The 22,807-nt window shown below is 28.5% G+C and overlaps 1 protein-coding gene across 2 annotated transcripts in view; it reads left to right on the top strand.

The window, feature by feature from the left end:
• Ac3 (Adenylate cyclase 3) overlaps nt 1–22,807 on the top strand; it is a 49,366-nt gene that overhangs the window by 5,633 nt on the left and 20,926 nt on the right. For both annotated transcript variants that reach the window (XR_010883098.1, XM_067289093.1), the window contains exons 3-15: nt 2,036–2,185; nt 3,227–3,345; nt 17,597–17,708; nt 17,792–17,919; nt 17,993–18,151; nt 18,337–18,475; nt 18,597–18,659; nt 19,631–19,722; nt 19,834–19,995; nt 20,172–20,259; nt 22,161–22,277; nt 22,352–22,602; nt 22,676–22,757. Coding sequence is in view for 1 of the 2 variants with exons in the window: in XM_067289093.1 (XP_067145194.1) it covers nt 2,036–2,185; nt 3,227–3,345; nt 17,597–17,708; nt 17,792–17,919; nt 17,993–18,151; nt 18,337–18,475; nt 18,597–18,659; nt 19,631–19,722; nt 19,834–19,995; nt 20,172–20,259; nt 22,161–22,277; nt 22,352–22,602; nt 22,676–22,757 (1,662 nt within the window). In the remaining variant the exon portion in view is untranslated. The remainder of the gene's footprint in view (nt 1–2,035; nt 2,186–3,226; nt 3,346–17,596; nt 17,709–17,791; nt 17,920–17,992; nt 18,152–18,336; nt 18,476–18,596; nt 18,660–19,630; nt 19,723–19,833; nt 19,996–20,171; nt 20,260–22,160; nt 22,278–22,351; nt 22,603–22,675; nt 22,758–22,807) is intronic.

Genomic DNA, 22,807 nt, shown 5'->3' with positions numbered 1-22,807 from the left:
AATTTTGTTTTTCCCCAAATTACGTCGATATTAAAACATGTTTTAACAATGATATTTACTAAATTTGTGCAGTTTTCTCCTCCATTTTTATTTCTTAATAATTATTGAAGGCGTGTTTGCCGGAATCCTACTTCAGTGGATTTATGAGGATTTAATGTTTATTCACGCTCTCTTTATTTTGTTTTCGCCTGTAAAGTAGTTTTGAAAGATACAGTTTGGAAAAGAAAGAAAGAAAAAAAAAGCATTATAAAATATATGAAAATTTTCTTCGGAATACAAATTTATATTAGTTAATTACGGAGTTTTTAATCGATAATCTTCTTTCCAATTTCTTAATGTCATCAATTAAATCCCCGAATAATGACGATAAAATTATTATTAAAAAAAAAAATGCTAATAAATATGACAAAATATATTTAAATTTAAGCAGTAGAATGTGAAATTCTGCATTAGGATACCGGTCATTTTAAATTAACGATGTAACTTATCATTTTATATTTTACGTAATCGTGTGAAAATTGTAATTTTTCCTTATTTATTTCCTTCGTTCGTATTTAAATTCCATGCTTAATTACTAACACATCAATTAAGAACATATTTGAAATTAATATTTGAGAAATATTTAATAAATTAAAGGAAAAAATATATATATATATATTTAAAGTTTGTTTCCCTATTTTCGATGGGAAAAAAATTCGTTGCGATGGAGAAAAATTTAATAAAAGTTTATTATTATTTTCGAATTGCTTATTTATTTTTTAAACAAGATATTTGAGGAATCTTTAATACTTTCCGAGAGATTGTACAATATAGATTATATTATCTCAACAGCTGGGAGGATTTACCAGCTTAGACTATAACAAATGCCTTTTTATGACCCGAGTTTGAACGTTATATCGAGTTGGAATTTCATATAACGATCGTGAAACAGTGAAATCCATTACTCCTCCTTAATATATTAATTTATCTAGATTAAACTCTTATTTTTATTAAAAAAAATTCAATATACATCCTATTGTTCGTCGTCCAATAAATATATGAATTGAAAGCTTCGATCAAAGATGGTGAATTGATCGATTCGACGTTTATTTGAATCGGAATCGATTAAAAATAATTATAAAAACTGTAAATATTATTAATTCAGTGAGATTAAAATCTCGATATACGGCAGGCCCTCGATTTAACGGAGTAATTGGGAAAGGCTATTGACGAAAGTTCGTTAAATCGTATGTATTTTAAAGACGAATTTATGTATTGAAATCTTATTATAATGTACTGTATATTAGATTCAATTGTATTTGTCGATTTTCTTAACATAACGTGTAGAATAGTATAAATTTCTTATTAAATTGAGAAAAATATTGTTATATCCCACGCCTCTTCATATTATATATTGATGTAGGAAGTCAATTTGAATGTTGGGCCATACATAATACATATAAATTGTTTTCAAAATTCCACTTTTTTTTTTATTTTTTAAATTTAAACAAAAATATTATTTTTGTTTTCAATTGGGTTGACACGAAACAGGTATCACATTCGAACCTACGGATAGAATTTGACAGGATCAATCTCCAGATTCGCATGGTTGAATAGAAAATATTTTTAAAAATTTGATTTTAAACTGATATTTACAGAAGAACCTAAAATTTTGACTGGAATTGTCAGAAAATCCTCTTCCCGGACGAAGTTGACAGAAAACCTCCTTAGATTGAAACCTTTTATACTTTCAATATGAAGCGAGGGAGAGAAAAAAATCCAATTGAATTCGAACCTGAAGAGGGTTTCTAGTCCTCTCGAGTAAAATCGATAATAAACTATTATCTTTCATATAACAATAATAGCTTGCAGAATAACCTCTACAAACAAAGCAATTCGAACGATAATTACAAATTATTGATCAAACTAAAAGGCATCGGAGATTTTAAAATTCTTGATGAACTTCTGACCTTTAAAATCCAGTAAATTAAGCGATAGAAGAGAATGGCGTAACTTTTTTATTTATTTATTAAATTTTTTTTTTTTTACTTTTCAGTTCGGTGCAAATGTATGTCTTTACGTGTGTACTAATCTTCTCGGAGCTATGACTTACTTCTTCATGGAACGGCAACAGAGGAAAGCTTTTCTAGAAACTCGTCAGAGTCTAGAAGCTAAATTAATCTTAGAAGAGGAATCTCAGGAACAGGTAATGTTTCTTTTCTCTTTTATTTATCGAGTTATGAGCTAACTAGAGTAAAACTGAAGTCAGACTGCCGCCTGTATAACAATTGTCTGTCTTCATACATTCTGCCGGAATCCTCCATCGTTAATCTCTAGACTCTGCAAAGAATGACAGAAGTCGAACATCTTCCACCTTTGAACCTTATTCCACTGATAAATATTCTGCCATCTGTTAGGAAAGAGCGATAAAGGACGTAGTCGAGTCTGGTATTTACGATAATTAATTCAAGTTTGCTTGGATTTTAATATGAAAATTCAATTTAAAAAAATGTAAATAATCATTAAAATGCTTTCGAAAAGTTCATAAGTCATTATATATATATATATATTTATAGTTAAAAAATAGGTTAACTTCTTAAATAAATTTTAATGCCATTTTTTTAAAGATTGTGCCAAATTTTAGGATTTTTTTTAAAAATATTCTTTTAAATGAATCGGATCGTGCCAAAATTTTTAAAGTATTATTTACAGAAATTTAATGGTCGTAATAAACTAAACACTGTATTTTTAACGGTAAAAATTTTAAAATAATCTTTTTTTTTAAAAGGAGTTAATAAAACAAGATTAAATACGCGTGTAAGATAGATTCCAAGAAATAAAATTTTCTCATTTAATAGAGGTGAAGACATCTTAACCTTTAAACACAAGAAGCATTCCTTCTGCTTACGTTTCGAAAATGGGGATTTTCTTCTCGGTTGCCATTTCTATTTTCTTATAAATGCACGCTTTGATTTATTATCGAAATTCATAGAAATGCCCAGAAAAGACGTCGCATCTTTATTATCCGAATGACATCAATAATTTTTATTTTATTTTATATTTTTGCCCTCCGAAAGTAGGTTACATCCGAAAGAAATTTTCCACAATTAAATGGACGATTAGCGTGCGCGGTTACGGACGGATAGATAATTAACTGCTATTTATTTTTATTTTTTCCTTGTAGAAAAAGAGAAGTAATTTTTTTGTTTGTTTGTTTGTTTTAGTTATACTTAAGGTTTCTTTATAGGAAAGACTGCTGTTATCGGTTCTACCGAAACACGTGGCTGCAGAAATTAGGCAAGATTTGGGAGCCGTGGTGACGGGACAGTTTAAGAAAATTTACATGTGTAGACACGAAAATGTCAGGTTAGTGTGATTTAATTCTATGTTTTTCTTAATTATAAAACATCCCGCACGTTTCCAGTTCCCCCCCTTTTTATTAAAGAATAGTTGAAGGAGAAAAATGCATTTCTTTTATTTTTCTAAAATGATTTTTCTTGCAACCAATTACAGTTTATCGATTCCTTCAGACTTATTATCTTGCGCTGTAATTTTACAACTACTTTTGTTATCTAGTTACAGTCCGTTCGTTTTATTAATATTAGTTTATAGAGTATTATCCTTTCGTTAAATAAGACGAAAAGGTCTTTATTCCAGTTAATTTTTCCCCTCTTTTACATTCGAAAGATTGCAAGAAATCAGCTCGATTTCGTTAACTCGCGGTTCGATTTCGGAGGAGATATGCAAATTTTTAACGATTTTTGTTTAAATCTTTATTTATAAAAATGCATTTTTATTGTATGAATAAAGATTTTTCTCTCTTTTTTTTTAATGTCGTACTCTATCAACTCGCAGCGACATTTTTCCCGTGATTTTTCACCTAAGGTAACGTTGTAACTATTTTTCACCATGGAATATTCCCCGGAGGATCTGTTTTTCTTTAAGTTTAAGTATCGTTTATCGTGGCCATTGCAGGTTTACTTACCGAGAATATTTTAACGTTTAACATATTCTCCACGGAATATATATATCTGTAAATGCATTTTATTTATATTTTTTACCGCCTTTTCCGAGTATCCAGATAATCTGGACGTAACGAGGAGTCGTTGGTTAAATTCGTTATCTTCAGTGTTAAATAATAAATGGAATCTTTCTAATCATCTCTTTTACTTACATAAAGCGGAAATACATTAATCAGCTTATCTAAACTATTATATATTTAAAATTTGAATATTTAAACGTCAATAAATTACCTTACGCGCCATAGAAAAAGCACTTTCGGAATCCCATTTTCTCTCCTTTTTTTCCTCCCTTTCATTCTGTAATTCAAAAATACTTAAACCCAAAATCTCTATAATCTTTTTACATTTATGAAATGTAGTTTTTTTTTTACATTATATATAGGCTATATTTTTTTTTCAACGTCTACGTATTATATTTAAAGAGATAGGCCTAAGGGATGATCGTGCGAAGTGATATATTTGATAAGAATTATAGAAAGTCATTCTATTGTCTGCTATGAAACGACGTCATATAAAAAGTTGTCCGCCGATAATGGAATTATATCTATTTTCTGAGCTTCTAAAAAGTTAAAAAAAAAAATTGACATTTATAATATTTTGTTAGAAGACTTATAAATACAGTCAAACCTCTAAACAACGGTCACTACACCGGAGAAAAAAAGTAAAAAAAAAAAAAAGATGGCCGTCATTCGTAGGTTTGTATGCATTCTTGTTTAAAAAATTCTGAAAAATTGATCAGAATGCTTCGGGTTTTTCTTTATTTTTTTTAAAAAAAACTTTATTATATTATTAGGCCGAATCTTCGCCGTCACGTTTAAGATAACGTAACGCACGTAAGCGTAACACACGTTAACGTTTTGCATTGTAGTAACTTATTTAGGAAATAGGCGAAAGGAATAGGAGAAAATTTTCTCCTATTTCTATAGGATTATTCCTATAATGATTTTCTCCTATTCCTATAGGAATAGGAGAAAATTTACACTCGAAATGGAGATTGAGTTTTACTATTAATTGAAGCTGTTTGACATTTATTATTAACGAAGAAATTGAGGAAACGAATAAATTCATTTTTGAAGAATGTGGTGAAAATTATCAGATATTAATTTAATCGGTTCTTTCGAACAATGCCGTACCTCGGGTTATAAATTTTCATGACGAAGCGCGACTTATAAAATCGTATCCTGTCGTGATAACCGGAAACGTTATATCGTAGCACCGATTAAATTAATATCCGTTGATAATTTTTGCCATATTCGTTAACAAATCTATTCGAATTATCAAGCAGTTCTGGATAAATTTATCATTATTGATTCTACAACGTAGACTTAATAAATATTTAAATATTGAATAGCGAGATGGGAGACGGATTCGTATCGTAAATATCTTTTTAAACTCTGTAGATCTATCCACGTTAAAATATCGAGGATAAATTAATGAAAACATTAAACGAAAGTTTTTACACAAACGTTCAGTTTAACAATTAAAAAAAAAAAAATATATATATATATATTATACTTTGGGATCTCGTCCATACCTGTGCGGTTTTTAAGCCTTTTTGACCCCCTTTCAGTTGTGTACAATGGTGTACTTTCAGCGAGTCTCTCCCTTTTAATTACGTGTACAATATTTCATAGAGAGGACGGTCAACGACTGCTAATTAATACTGGTCTACTATTAATATTTGAAAAGTGATCCGTGTTAGACAGGTAATGGCCCCGAATAATTGCTTTTATGTGATAATAATGACAACAGATTATATAAGTGGGAAGTATGTTCTGGTATATATTGCGTTTATAGAAAGATTATTGGGTTACAATTTGAAAGAAACTGTAGACCTATAAATTTCGACTGTCGTCCCCTGTCTGTGTGTCTCTGTCCTTCCTTAATATTGAGAACAGAGTTAGATAGATGAAAGTGGAGACCAGATAAGGAAAGCTTAAAGGCAGGAGGCTCAGATTAACTATATAGGAACGTCCGGTTTGGAACGAAAGTCACATTACTTCGATTCAAAATTTCCCTTTCCCCCAAACGGGTTAGATTGACGACCGGCACGACTCTATCGCTAACGGTAAAAGTATGATGTGCAGGGGCAAGACCACCACTAAAAGAATTGAGAACATTGTGACGAAAAGTTGCAGTCCGACATTGTGACGATGTCACAATAAATAACCGCTCGTTAGAATTAGTTTGGATTATTTGGTTACGGTAACGCGACACGTGAGCGATCTGCCGAGGGGGATGCATCCCGGGAAGACTTTAATGTAAACCTGGCCTCAATTTAGGTGTTACGAACGCGAATAAAACACGGAAAACTTCACGTTGTCAGCCCGTTGGCCATGCCCTAACCCACGATTAACTAACTACCAGAGTTCGATGGTTCGACTACTATTCGACTACTGGAGGGCACTTATTATTGTTCAAAAATGAAAAAGTGGCAATTGCTATCTGCTATCTATCGCAGTAATGATATAGCGCGTCTATTCCGTACTATATCATTGTCGCAGAAATTAAGTGAATATAATATATATATTTTTAAAATGATATCCTTTTCCATAAGAATTATATTTAGTTTATTATTTTGTAAAATTTTTGCTAATAGATGGCGCTACGCGCAAATCAGCAAGCAAATCTAATGCAGATAAAATTAATTTATTTATAAAAATTGAATCGATGTTTTGATGTGGGGTGTACGGCATTATCTAAGTTAGTAGTATGTAAACGTAACTGCTGAGTTTCGTAACAATTAGTCGAACGGCCTAGGAGTGTATAGCGAACAAACAAACATCCTCACTTATATATAAATTCACATGACTGATAAATAGGCTTGTAGGAACAAATTCGTATGCCACTAAAACCAGTTAGTCTACGTAGACAATGCCCCATTGTGTATAATGATAATGATACACTCTTATCAGCCCTCCTCCCTTAAACTATACGTGTAATTAATGGGCGGCCATTTTCTACAGTTTTCTAGAGGAAATTATGGACAGCACTGTTATCTATAATTCCTCTATAAGGACCCAGGCACTTTAGCTTTAAAAAATCAAATAAGTATAGGAAGAAGATTTGAATGTGACGAACACACGTATATACAGTACAATATTTAAGAGTTTATTTTATCCATTCATTCAAAAGTTTATCATTTAATATAAGAATTTCCTCTTTATTTATTCATTTCTTCGTCAAATCATTTATAAATTTTTTATTTGTGACAGACAGTAGTGTATTTACGATCCGGAATCGTTATTCGTATATTACGTTTCGCAGTGAGTTTCGTTAATAAACGTAGTATTTAATGGAAGAAAGGTCCCGTAGTCTATTTAATTGTTGGTAGCCTCACGCAACCGGGATGATGATCAAATAATTCAGCCATAATACTCCAGAATTAATATATTATTCCCGTAATATCGATTGAGGATGGTGCAGTTCAGTCCATCTGTAGATATATTTAGGAAGCGTGTACACTCCTTTAATCATGCGATTTAATGTACAGTACATCCACTCCAAGCGTTTATTTAATTTTAACTCCTAAGTACAATTTATTGTGGAGGAAGGGACTCGATTACCCACCACCTATATATTATTCACACCATTCGGAATATTAAAAATAAATATTAAATATACATAAACATTGACTGGAGGATTAAATGTTATATTAGTGTATAATTGATATTTTTGGCACGATTATTGCCCGGTAGCATTACAAATACAAGAGTTTTTTGCTCAGTTTCTCCAGTGAGGAAAGGATAATTTAGAAAATAATCATCTAATAAATGTACAGAATGATTTAAGTAATGATGATTGAAGCGTTTAAACATTAAAACTATCGAGTGATTAACGAGGGAAAATTGGATTCTGTTATCAGAAAAATGTAATTAAATAAAACATATTTATTATTAAATCGCTAACATAATAAATGCACGGATAATGATTTCCATACTTAAAAATTAACACGTTTATCTCCATCTTCCGTTTGTATAAATAAATTCAGTTATGTTATTTAAGCTAATTTGTTTAATTATTATACACGTTAAATGAGTATTTAATACTTAATTTTACATTATTAAAGACGTTGTGTACAAAATTCGGCACGGTTATTAATTTTTTTTTCTTTCTTTCTTGAGAAACTTATCCTATTACAGTTTCCCTATTTAGAAATGCTTTACGCCTCATCAACGAGGCATGACTCGAAGTTTAGATAAAATAATCTTCTAAACGTGAACCGAATTCTCTTGTTTTTTTTTTTGAATTAAATGTGCTGTGACTTTTTTAAAAAAGCCTTTCTCTTCCAGTAAAATATATAATGTTTAACTCTGTGCGCTTCTCCACGTTACTAAACAGAATAAATTTCGTCGGTAGAAGGTCAAATTCAGCATTAAAACCGAGGAATAAAGTACTGCAGCCGAGATAAAACTTCAAATTAATTATATATTTTAAAATATACGACAATCGGCGAGTTGTATTTTTTTTAAATATATATATGTATATATAACCGCAATAAATTCATTTAATTGGTTAACTTTGGCGTATCTTACCTTAAATTTTAAAAAAAGATTGAGTCATGAAAAATTGCATAATTTGCATAGAAATGTATTAGATTTATTAAAATGAAATTTTAAAAGTGATACTGTAATATTAATTTACTGGAAAGTACTTTGTACGACGTACGTTAAAGTAATAATAAGACTTAAAATAGATGATTTAATATGAAGTACTTTTAAAATAAAATAATAAAATAAGTATATTTGAAACAGTGTATTAAAAAAAATGGGATAGTTTTATTCCTCTTCGGAAAATTGAATTTGTAAAGAAACTCAAATTTAATGCAAAATGCGGAGATTTCGAGCAGAAAAAATGTAAAAGTAAAACAGAAAAATTCCCATCGGACATTAAACTAACTTTTGAATTTTTCCGCATTTCAAGATAACCGTCTATTCGAGTTTTATGTAAGTTTCCTGCGATATTATCTTATCACCGGCTTAAATCAAAATTAGATTAGGAATTTTGACAGTTCTAAAATAATCAGAAAGTAAAAGAGAGATTTAGGAGGAAAAGTGTAACTATGCAGGAAAAAAAGGGGGAAAACCAAGCAATAAATAAAAGGTTATATTATGAATTAAGATGTTTTAAGGTCGTAAGTTGCGGGATAAACGAATCGGATGCTATTAAAGATGCCCTTCCAAACGTTAAAAGTCGGTAGTAACAAAGAGAGAACCCCCTCCATTCTCCACTTCCAATGCGAAAGGGCAAAGAGTAAAAAGGAATTCTGCTTAAAAATCCTGCATAAAGTCGATAGTCGAGAGACTAAGTAGTCAGACACGATTGATTTTTCCTCTGTTTCGGTAAATATAAAATACCTCTTGTTCTGTTCAATAAAGTGAACAAAGGGGGAGGCATAAAAATTGATATTATGCAAATCGAACCCTGTTTTCACGTTTCTCCTTTTTACACGAATAAAATTCGATATGAGGGGGAGGAAGAAAAAAAATAACTAATATTCAATTTTATAACGTGTATTTTATGTGTAAAATTTTATTAAGCTTTTGTTTTTCTCCGTCGAAAATATAAAATATTTATTCCGATACGGTGGCGAATAGGTAAAAACTATGGGGGCTGATATTTTTATGTTAGCCATATTTATGTTTTATTAAAGGATAGTTTCCATCTTCATGCTTCGTTCGTGATATAGGAGAGCATGCAATCGCCTCATGTGAGAATGATCGATGGGACAGGAATATAAATAAAGAGAATCAAATGGATTTATAATGAGATCTCAGTATTTCTCTTCCAAAACTTTTCTTTCGGCGGATGTATCTTATCTATGTCATATACAAATCCTTTTCAAGTAAAATTCAAATATTTCATAATGTATATTAGTTGAAAAACATTTTGTTTGTTTATATTTATACATGTTTCTTACTCTACAGGTGATTTTTCTGTAAATTTAATTCATTTCCTCAACTTAATAATAATAATATCCGTCAATGGACTGTGCTAAAATTACTGTAGATAATTTCTATTGTGTTTTATTATTATTACTATAAAATTTTCAACTTAGAATTTTTTAGCTGTTATATATAACAGAGGAAAACTCTCAAAAAGTCGGGGTTTTTTCCCTGTATGCACGACTTTGTTTACCCTATTTGAATCTTAATAACTCCCGTGTTTTTTGTCAAAACTTTCTGAAATTTTGCAGGGAGGTTTGTGTATTATGGAGATTGATGCTATTAAATTTTGGTGGTTAAAGGTCGAGGGGTTGGGGAGATAATGACGACTTTACTCGTTATTAGCATTCATAATTTTTTTTTTAAATAAAAGTTCTTTCTACCATCAAACTTAAGCCTTTTCTATTTCATATAATAATTAATAATATAAATAGTTTTTTAAAATAAAAATCCAATAACAGACGGCTCCACACGCAATTTTAACTCTTGCCGGGAAAGTTATGCAACTCGTTTCTGGATTATTGTTTTTTTAATTTCGTTCCTTAAATTTCTAATCCGAATTGATAGCGAAAACGTAACAAATAAGTAAAATATTATTATTAAATATGAATATAATTGAATTATTTCGATAAAAAATGTGTAATTTTTGCTTAAACACGAAACAAATTCGGAATTTTCCGGTCGAAATGAGCGCCGTTTAATCGAGTTTCAAACACTCCTCGGGGATTTCAATGTTTCTGTTCTTTATTATTCGCGAAAATAGCGAATTATTCGTAGTATCCGATATGACAATTATAATATTTTTAGTGCCGGTTATCGAATATATAATAATCGAATTTGATAATATACATATTCTTTTTTTCCCGTTTCCATAAATGTATCTCCTATTTACGTCATAGAAATTACCCATGTTTTGTTTCAAGGTCGAATTAAACTCTGTCATGCTATAATTTTTCTATAATTAGAATATATATATTTTTTTCTTTTTAAATTTCCAGAATTACACGAAAATATTATGCAAATTTTCCTATTTGCCATTTTAATCATTGCAGAAGAACGGAATTTTATTGCAAGAATCTATATAAACTGGAATCTTCGTATTTAATTCTTTAGCGGATCGATCGACTTTTTCAGTAAAATATCTATTATTTTTTTTTTTGTTTGGTAAAACGAAAAATGGTATATGATTAATGTGGACTTAGATTTTGTATTACTTTTATGATTTTCAACATTGTGCATTACCTGTAAAGGGAAGTAATCATCTAACAATTTCCGTCCTACCATATGAAATTTTCCTATCAATCATTTTATCATTTAAATCGTCCGAGAGAAATAAATTTCGGAGTCATTAATAAATCGCATTTATTTTAAAAAAAATAATAATAAATTAATTAAATTTCACGTTATTCGGTAAGTTTAAATTGGCAATGACCAAAAACAAAATGGCGACGTTTTCTGCGGTGCGGTTTTTTAACGTGGTGATACGATTAAATTTTTCTATTACAAAAAAAAAGAAAAGAAAAGAAAATTAAACGAAATATTTTCTCTTCGGCTCGAATTTTCGAATTTTCAACGAAATATTTTGTATCTTGGAGTTTTTGAACCGTGAAATTGATAGTTTTTGTTTCGTAATGCAATGACGTCAGTCGATTCCAATCATTTGAAAATTTCCTAACGTAATTTGAAGGAGAGAGGGGGAAACTTAAATAACTTCGAATCCCAATTAATTTTCATATTTATTTTTTAAAGAAAATAAAGTAAAAAACTTTTTTATTATTTCTTAAAAGTATAAAACTTCATAATATAACAATAAATTGATTTTAACGTTGTCTGGACGCTGTGTAAAAATCAATTTGTTGACGTCACTAATTCTCGACTAGATATAAATCCTTTATATCCGTAACAAATGCAATCATCAAAAGTGTTTCCGAGCATCAATCACAATTCGTTGGCATTTTATTTCTGCTGTATCTGCATATACAAAGTAGTGAACAAAACCTGAAAATAATTCGATTTCGCTCTTCGAATGCCACATTTAAACCCGTGTTACGTTGTTACTGCTAGAAAATACTTTAATATTTTTTTTACTTCATTATACCGTAGAGCAGCTTTATCTTCATTTGCGTTCGTTCAGCCAGCCGCCATGCTGAATTATACACACAATTCCAATGTTTCGTGCCGTCTAGACATGGAAAAATTTTATATTTTAATCATTAATTCTATATATTATTTTAGTAAATAATTGTATTTGTGCTCAAGTGTCGACAGTCGAGATAAAGTCGAGACGGTTAATACCGTATTTAGAATCAATAGTAGAGAGATAATGGCGACCTGTTTGCTTCTATAACGGGAATATTTAATATTATAAACGGTAAAATATTGTTATACTGATCTTAATTCGAAATATATAAGCAATTATAAATTATTATAGCGCTAAAAATCGATTATTTAACCGCGTTTTTTTGCTGTTTACAGTCGAGGATAACGAGTATTTTACCAAGTTAAACTGCTGTTAACAATAGAATATTCGTGCCAACGTGTTTCTACGCTGTTATCGCTATCATGCCGGCTAACAAACTGATAATAACGGCGTAAAAACCGATAATACAGGCATGAACACTCGTAACATTGAAAGTGATAACGGATTATCCGTATTTACTGTATTCGGTATAGCGACAGTAGTAAAAAAAAAAACAACATCCAGTATATTTTATAAGGTGTAAAAGATATTTTTTCGGGAATTGCATTTTTAAACCTATATTTTAATGAAATTTACACTTTAACGAGCGTATATCTTCGGAGAATCTGCTAGTTAAGATGATAACGGCATCATTGTCTAACATAATTATTATGCAGTCCGTAATCGTTAATGCGGTTTGTAATTAAATTTATAAAAGTGGCTCGATGTTCAGCAATAGATAAACTATATTTTTAGTTTTTTTTAATTCTTTGGCAAACGTTAATGAATAGATTTATTGTGTTATAACGAGATCTTGATGTAATCTTCGACATGAACTTATAATAAATAGACTATCAATTAGCTTATAAATGGAACTCATCGTTACGTATTTTTGATGATTTCCTTCTTAAAAATTATTATATTTTTATAAATTTATAACTATTATCTCTCGTAGATAAATTTCTATCTAATAATTTATATAAAACTTATAAATTTATTTTCTAAAAGTAAAATTTACGCAATTTGTAGGAGTAAAAATTAATTAAAAGAAAAAAAAAGAAGAAGAATTCCTAAGTCTATTTCTCGAACTGATGCTTCTTTGCCCACAATTTTTGGCAATTACTCTGTCCCGTAAATGATATACTGTACTTATTTTAAGTGAAGCATGCAGAGAAAAATGCACTTCTTCTTCTATATTTGTTTAAATTCTAGAATGTAATATTATACTATATAAACAGTTTGAAAAATATTTATAATAAAATTAAAAATATTTTGCATACTTTCTTACAAATTTATCCTTCGAACGTCTTGAATATTAAACCCATTATTGATATATTGCATGATGTTAAGACACATTCCTTTAGGTAACTTATAGCTTTACTTATGTATATATATTTCGTGTCAGTGGTGCTTTTTGTGGGATCCCTCTCAAGGAAAGCCTAAAACAAACAAAATCCATTAGCTAAATGTCAACTCTTTAACTTCACTCCCTTTTTTTTCTTTCCTTACAAAACACTTACGCTTCTCTTAGAGGTTAAATGAAGCAAATAACATCTTAATTTTTTTATCATTTTTTAAATTAAAAATTCACTAAAATTTCCAGGAATTTTTTTTAAGAAAAAGAACGAATAAATATAAATTTAAAAAAAATTAAAACTAAAAATAATAATAATTAAACAACGCTTTTAAGCAAATTGGGACGTTATTATTATTATTTTTAAAGGGATTACAACCTTAAAAGCTCATTCCCTCTTCATTTTAATTCACGTCAACGTGCTTAGAATTGTCTTTAAAAAAATTGAATAATCTTTTTATAAGTAATTTTAACAATTCCAAATTATCCATTAAGATATAAGATTTATAAATCTGATTATACAGTACAGAAATAAGTAATTATTTAAAAAAAAAAAGAAATAATTCATTACGTTTATGACGAAAAATAATTAAATTTGTTAATAAATTTCTAGAGGCATTTAGCCCTGAAAATAATTTTCTCTCTTGGGTCTCTGTACTTGTTCTTTTTTCAATAATAAAGATAAGGAATATATATATATATATTCCCACGTCTAGCCTATGATGATATATGAGAAAATTATGTTTTTGTCTAGATCATCTGCCTCAAAAATTATAAAGTAAAAAAAGCTTTAAGCGCATCAACGAGTAATGTATTATGTAACGAAAATGTTCCACGAAAAAAGGAATGGAAGCCGAGCTTGAATTATTATTCTGTATACGCATTAATATTGTTACAGTAGAAGCAAAACTTATTTATAAAATTGTTGCTTCCTCTTAAACACGAGTAACAATTAATTATACCATGTTTTTTTTTTTTCTTTCTCTCTCTCTATGATTACAAAACACGAGCCATTAAATCAAGAATAAAGTTGATTAAGTAACCGCTAAGACACAATAGTTATATTTTTTCTCGAATTTTTTAATGATTAACTTGAAGATAGATGAGAAAAATGGCAGTTAATTGATTTAGTAAAGTAAAAGGTAGTAGATAAATGTAGGCAAGAAAAACGTAATAAATTCTAGATGTAGTTATAAGCCATAATCTGGTCGTATCTATCTTTTCGGCTCTATTACTGTAGCAGATGGTTTGATCATTACCATCCACGAAGAGTAAAAATCTAATAGAAATAATAGGAAAATTCCTTTCCTTTAAATAAATAATTAAATATGTTTACCTTCTTTATCTTTCTCTAATTAATAATGATAATTTTAAATTTAACAAATCCTCCTTTTAATTTTCGATTTAACTTCCTCCCCTTTTTTACAGGGAAATAATACCTTATGTAAATATATTCAAACTATTCTTTACAGATGATGCTATTCGGAGAATGAAAATTTGTTCATTGTATTTAGCAAGGAATAATTTATCAAAAGATCGTAGCGGGATGTGTTTAGCATATATTTAATATTGCAGTCAATTAATTTAAAGGCACTATACACTTTTTTTAATATAAAATTTCGATAGTAATGTGTAGTTAAATGAGTATACGTTTTTTTTTAAATTAGGAAATTACTTTTAAAGTTTATTATTATGTGAAAACGTGTTTAATTTTAATGGTAAATCTATAAGGTTAGTTTAATGTGCCGTGCAGCAAGCATTTCTATTCAGAGTTAATTATAATTTTCCTCTAAATATTATTTATTTTCTAATAAATTTCCTTTAAAATAGAGCATATAAATGAAAGTTTATTCAATCTTTTTGTAGATTTTATGACAATTCTTTCAGATTTAATTCAATTTCTTAAGAAAAAAAAAATAATTGAATTAATTGAAAAAAAATTAATGGAAATTCTTCGTAATTAAAAGATTGTTAAAGTAAAAATGGATATTGTGAATATTTCTTTTATCCACGACTGTTAAGAAAAATTTTAATTTAAGAAGAAAATTCTATTTTAAATAATTATTCGCAAAAATTCATTTATAAATGGCATTTTTAAAATATAAAAGTACAAATGAATGTCGGGGAGAAGGAGGGAAAACTTAATTGTAGCTTTAAAAATGTAAAATACGCTATTAAATAAGATCAATAATTAGCAATTATTTTTATTCAAGACACTAAAAATGAGAGTTTTGTATTAATTACTTTCGCTTGTTTTAGGTTACATTTTTTTAAAGTAAAACATTTAAATATTTTAACTGGGAATATTGTTATGTGTGTGTGTAAAGACGGATTATATTTTAGTCAGGAGAAATGTGAAATTAAATAATAAGAAAGCGGAGAGAATTCTCTTCCTTGTAAAATATTTGATCACAGGTTTCACCTTAGAACTCGGGAGACATGCAGGAAAGAAAATATTACAGGCGAATGGATCGACTCTAATGTTTCTATATTTCAATGGAATGACCCGCTCAATAACGAGTAACAGTATGTTGCTATTGGCAAAAGTTTCGCATTTGAAGTACCTGTTAAAGTACTTTGATAATATTCAAAGAGTAAAAATAGCAAAAATTGATATTTATGACTTTCGACTTGTATGAAAAATTGAATATCTTATTCTTTTCAAGTGTAGCAAAAGTAAATGCCAGCCGTGTTCAAAATAATAATAATAATAATTTAAATAATATTTGCTACCAATCTTACATTAAAAATTGCAAAATATTATACATTTTTTCTTTGTTAATCAATTATTATTACTGCTGTTTAATAAGGTTTATACTTTATAACAATAATTAAAGTATTATAATGTTTAAACGAGTCTTTTCTACAAGAGAAAGTTGTAAAATTAATATATATATATATATATTGTCAGGAGAGGTTAAGATATTCATCAGATATAATATACATCTGTAAATGCCTATAAAAATAACTATTTAATTATTAAAATATTACAGTTTATTTCCTTCTAAACTTTAATATCGAGAGAGTTTTTTTTCTGTTACAAAAAGAATTCAAATTATATTAGACAAGTGCTTGATAGATATATTTTTTTCATTTATATTAATCTTCTGAAGCTTCCCTATAGAATAAGCTTACATTTAAATAATGCCTATTTATAAATGTACAGAGTTAGCTTATTGAAATTTCTATTATGAAAATTTTAAACGTCATTCAAACCGTGCTTTGTAAAATAATAATTTTAAAATCTAATTTATTAAATAACGTTAAGTAAAAATAAATAAATAAAAAAAAAGGTTTTCAGAATTTAATTATGATTTTAAAGCTCATATCTATCAATAAAATGTTTTGTAGAATTCTTCTAGTTGAATGTTTTGATGTATTGTTTAACACATCAAAACATTTTCTTGGATTATTTTCTTATTTTTTCCAGTCGTTTCTTTTAAATATATAAATTTCTAATTGTTATACCATAGATTTATTAGCATTTTATTTATAAATTATGAATAAATTACTTTATAAAAATTAATAAAGTTATTGTTAACTATAACACATCGATTTGCATTTTTCTGATATTTAATATATATTAAAATTTAAGTTATTGTCTGTAAAATGTGAAATATAAGCATGATTAGAATAAAATATATATTTTTAAATTCTGTATTAAAATATCTTAATAAAAAAAAATATGCTAAAAAAAAGACAGAATTCTCAGGAAAAACTATTCACTTGTATAGAAAAAACAATAATAATAAAATTGCAGAACTTAGTTGTTCTCTCTTCACAAATCTTTCCAAACAATACGAGATAGAACAATAGAATTCAGGGAAAAGGTTAAAGGTTGAATTAAAATTTTTAAATAAGATTTTATCTTAAATATTTAAATTTTTTTTATAATTATTATTTAAAAAAATGAAATAAGACACTTAATTACAGACCGATCTTTAATATACCGAATGTAATTTTAAATGTTTTTTTCACTAAATCGAAATGGACATTTTTTTTATTTATTTATTTACATATTTATTTATAAAAATCGATTTTAACATTTAACTACATAAAAGAAAATACAGTGGTATTTTTTTTCTTCTTTCTCTCTCTCTCTTCCTCTCTTCTGCAGTATTTTATTTGCTGATATTGTTGGTTTCACAGCAATATCTTCCACTTGTCCTGCAGCCGAACTTGTAAGAACATTAAATGAATTATTTGCAAGATTTGACAAATTAGCCGAGGTAAATATCTTTTTAAATAATAAATTAATATAGATTTAATGCAATAAATTTACTGTAATTTTTTATTATTATTATAAATATAGAAGTATCATCAGCTGAGAATAAAGATTTTAGGAGATTGTTACTACTGCATCAGTGGTGCTCCCGTTGATAGATCAGATCATGCAGTGCTTTGTGTACACATGGGACTTAGCATGGTCGAGGCTATCAGGTAATTATTATAAATTGTATTTATCTTTTTAATTTGACGTCATTAATTTATTTGACATTGTCAATTAATTTAGATCCGTAAGAGAACAAACAAAATCTACCGTTGACATGAGAGTTGGAGTGCATACAGGAGGAGTGTTGGCTGGTGTTTTAGGACAGAGACAATGGCAGTTTGACGTTTACAGCAGAGACGTGGAGTTGGCTAACAAGATGGAGAGTGGAGGATTACCAGGGTAAATTTTATCATTAAAATTTTAATTATAAAGTAAAATAATTAATACAAATATAATTATCACGTTTAATATATTTAGAAATTAAATATAATAATAATAATAATTATTATTATTATTTTTTAAAAATCTGTATGTTATTAGTCACGTTTTCCACTTCTCTTATTTCTGTTAATTTTTTTTTAAAGTCGTGTACATATATCTGAAAAAACTCTCAGCTATTTAAATGGTGAATTTGAAGTCATGCCAGGCGATGGTGCATCAAGAGAGGAAGCAATTCGTCTTGCTGGAATAAAAACTTTTTTTATAGTTCAAGTGCTGAAGCCAGTAAGACGTACTTTTTGATAAATACCACACTTTTTTTTCTATTTTTATGAAATAAAAATACAGTTTGAAATATTCTTTGGGCCTTGTTTGCTTAAAATCTATTTTCCCCCTCTTTCTCTAGTATCCTGAAGGGACTTTGGATGCTGGAAAAGTGAATCAAAATGGCAATAACAGTTTTTCAGAGGTATGCAAACAAAAAACTACATTTGTAATTTTATAAATAGTGTAATTTTCCAAATAAAATAAAATATTCTGCATGCTTAATATAATTATTATAACCAATACGTTTATTTACTTTTTTATGAGGTTTAATAATAATAATAATTCTAGACCTCATAAATAAGTCATTTAAGTTGATATTAAGAACTGACTGCAAATAATTCATTCTTCTTATATCCCAGAAAAGTGGTTAAACAGTAATAAATCCATCATTTTAAAGGTCAAAAATCAAATTTCACATTCTTATTTTAATTACATATTTAAAGTTCTTTTCTATACTTTAATATTTTAAAATTAAGATCAAAAATTACTCTAAACATAATTAAATTCGATGTTTATTAATTCTCTAGCACTCTCCATCTAGAATCATGGTTATTTAGAACATAGCCAAGGGTGTATTGCAGAAGTACCCATAAGAGTCTTACTACATAAGACTCTTTTGGGTACTTCTACTACTCCCTTATGGGTATTATGTAAGAGTACTCATAAAAACTATACAAATGACCAAAGATACAACGTTTTAACGTTATAAATTTCGTAGATAAACACAGATTGTGTGCGGTTAATATTACACTCCAGCATAATGAAAAGATGTTGAAATTTATTTAGAATCTCTTTCAAAGAAAGTCCTATTTAATCTCTGTCATTAACACTCGATTGGTGAAACAATCAATTCTATGCAGGAAATGTTTTCAAGTTAATCATAGAATGATTCCATGTTCTTTCTCTCAACTTTAATCTTTGTATCTGATAAACCAGGAAAGGATCTTGAAATTTAGCAATTCCATCACATCCACCTTTCTAGTATTGTGTTAGGAATGTGTTAAATTAACAACCTTATCATTTAAAAAATATAAATTATAATAAAACAAAACATAAATGATAGTAATTGAATTGTTAAAGATATAAATTCTAATAAATTTACATTTAATACAGGCAGAAAATAATGCAGAAGAGGAAAATGTTAGGAAAGACGTCAACGAATATCACTTGAGACTTCATAAAGAGTTAATTAATACAGAAAGACAGTGAGAATCATTTTTGTATGATTGTACTTATGTGTATTAAAGAGTTAATTTCGAATAAACCGCAGGAATTGTTAAGTTATTTTAATAATTATTAAAATTTTTAAAATCTAGAGACTTAGGCAAATATGTCAGATTATTTACTCTTTGGTTTATTGATCCGAAATTGGAAGATCAATATCAAAACAGCACAGATAGCACCAGCTGCATTTCGATGGGAGGTTTATTGGTCATTCTTATCTCCCATATGGCTGCTTACTTTTTCGTTATGTATGGGTAAGTCTTGTTTGTTTACGTATAAAAATTTCAATATAATTCTAATTTTATTTTTTATTACTTAAAAGGTAATAGGACAATAAAATATATTGCTTCGAAGTGTTTCGAATTTTCTAAAAATATATGTAAATATATATACACACAGTTTAATTTCTAATTCTGATGTTAATTTTTAGGAGCCTTGTCGTTTATGTAACTTTTCCGTGTGGATTTATTGTCATCAGCAGCATTTTCTTCCTTATAATTGCATCGCTTTTGTCAAAGGTAAACGTCTTTATAATTCACTTTTAACTTCTAATTTTACGTAATAACGATTGTAGGCCTTCTCGTTATCGACACTAGTGTTAGGTGTTATTTATTACGGTACAAATAGGAAAGTGTGATTAATGAGTGGCGGGCTTCTAAGGCATCAAATTCTTCACTGCGCCTACGCTCGGTGGAGAATTTGATGTCTTAGAAACAGCGTTGACATGGTTAGAACTGCAACCCCAAGCAGATTTTTCAACTCTGGTGACGATCAAGTCAGCCAAAGATTTAGCAGACCTAAAAAGAAGAAAAAAACTATATCAAAACAAAGCCTGTTACATCGTTATTAATGAAATATTTCCGTTTATCATTCAGAAAATATTACTAAACGTTCATTTATTCAATAATAAGAAAAGAAAAGAAAAGCAAAATGTCACACGTTCGTTACGAAAATAATACGATTTTAAGGAAGTTTATCGAAAATCGAATAGGTGATACATAAAGGACAAAGTGGAGATTATACATTGTGTAAAGAAATGGCTTCTGCAATACACATCCATTATAGAATTTATGTCAAGAAGTTATCACTTGAAAAGGACTGATTAATTCTTCAATACTACTACTACTACTACACCTAATACCTGTGTTATATGATTTGTTAAAATCACTTCGTATGATAATTTACTGTAGTTTTTATTTCGTAATTCTAGTGCTGTTATTTAGAATAGTTATATTTATAATATGGTAAAAGCCTTCTTAAAACAAATTATATATTGCAAATGGCGTATCAAAATTATAAATTCGCAGTGTGCACTTCATTTTTCTTAGTTTTGAATAAATGAATGTTTATTTCTACTTTAAAAAAACTTTTTAAAGTAGAAATTCCGAGTTTACAGCCAAAAGGAAAGTCTTAATATTAAACTCTGAACATGTTTTTTCGCCTCTAAATCATATTTTCAAAATCGAAAATAAAGTCAGTGAACCAGACAATAAATAAAGTCTAGAGTATAACTTAATTGAACAACCAGACAGCAAGTTATTTAACTCTTGGTGTATCTTATAAAAAAAAAATCAATCTAATTCATAAATATAAACTGACAATTAGACATATATAAACCAAATTCTAATCAAAATACAGCCAAGAAAAAATATTTCTAAACAAATAAGATGTTTTTTAAACTAATTTTAAGCTATCGAGCATGATTAGTTGAAATGTCACATTGTCTTCCAATTCTTTCCTTCATTTATGAGCGAATAACACGAAGAAAATCAGGTGTGTGGAGGTCGTTTCGAAAAGATTTTCACTCGGAAAATTATCGCCCCGTTCTCCGGCAATTTCTAATTAAGAAATGCAACCACATTCATTGTTAATTCATCTCGCATATTAATTCTTTGAATAATGTTCTTGTCACTAGAAATATCGTACACATTGCTCCGTAGCTTTATATCATTAATTCTACACGAAATGTTTGTAATAAAGTGAAACGTGGCCAAAGATTTTTGGTGCATATGGGAATTTCACATTGGGTAACGTGACGTATTTAATTTGAAGATAACTTGTACTTTACGTGTTTTTGTATTATTTATTTATTAAACTATAACGAAAATGAATAAACGGTTAATGTCACTTATGGTTCCAAAATGGCGGCTCGTCTCTGATTCCAGCAAATAGAAGAAAGGAAACAGTGGGGAAGCACGTTCTAACTTAACCTAACCTATTCTAATAATTTGGTTGCTAATAATTATGGTAATTTATTAGAATAGGTTAGGTTAGACCGTGCGTACCCACTGTTTCCTTTCTTTTATTTGCTGGAATCAGAGACGAGCCGCCATTATGGAACCATAGGTAACAATAACCGAATAAACTAATAAATGCACAAATTAATAACAAAGTTGCTTCTATAAAAATATTTTTTCAGTCTGCTCCAAAATTATTATCGTCTTTTTCACAAAAAATTCAAGAAAGTATTTGGTTAAGAATAGGAATTGCAATAACATTAATATCAACGTGGTTTGCCGTCCATTTGGTTAGCATGGTAAGTAGCAACAATTAAAGAAAACTGTATATATTTAAATGTAAAAATTAAATTCTATTTTTCCTATATTACAGATATTTTCTTCGGTTCCCGTTTCCAATAATCCAAATACTACTTTTATAATTTCCAAAAATAGTGCAGCATTTCCTCCTTATTTTAGTTATTTTAGCATACTCGGTGTTCTCGGTGTTACCGTTATCGCTAACATCAGTCACATGATCAAAATTTTATTTACAGTAATTATAATACTCGTACAGTGTTGTTTTAATATCTTGCTTCAGTCTTCGTGGCTCGATTGGTACGACGCCATGTTCTATCCTCAAAAGTAAGTTAATCATATTTTACTTATTGATAATCATCCATTTGTAATTAGCGTTACAAAATGATCAATTTTTCAGACAACTCGATATTTATCATCAAGAGAGTTTATCAATTATTCTCGTTGGAGTCTCTCTGTGTCTTATAATAATTAATTGGCAGGTAACCATAAATATGTACATTTTTGAAATTCAATGTAAGTCTTTGCAGAT

This window comes from Centruroides vittatus, unplaced genomic scaffold, assembly GCF_030686945.1.
Source record: "Centruroides vittatus isolate TY-2023 unplaced genomic scaffold, ASM3068694v2 contig_1031, whole genome shotgun sequence".
In the NCBI taxonomy this organism is placed as follows: domain Eukaryota; kingdom Metazoa; phylum Arthropoda; class Arachnida; order Scorpiones; family Buthidae; genus Centruroides; species Centruroides vittatus.
This window is presented reverse-complemented; position numbering and strand designations above follow the sequence as displayed.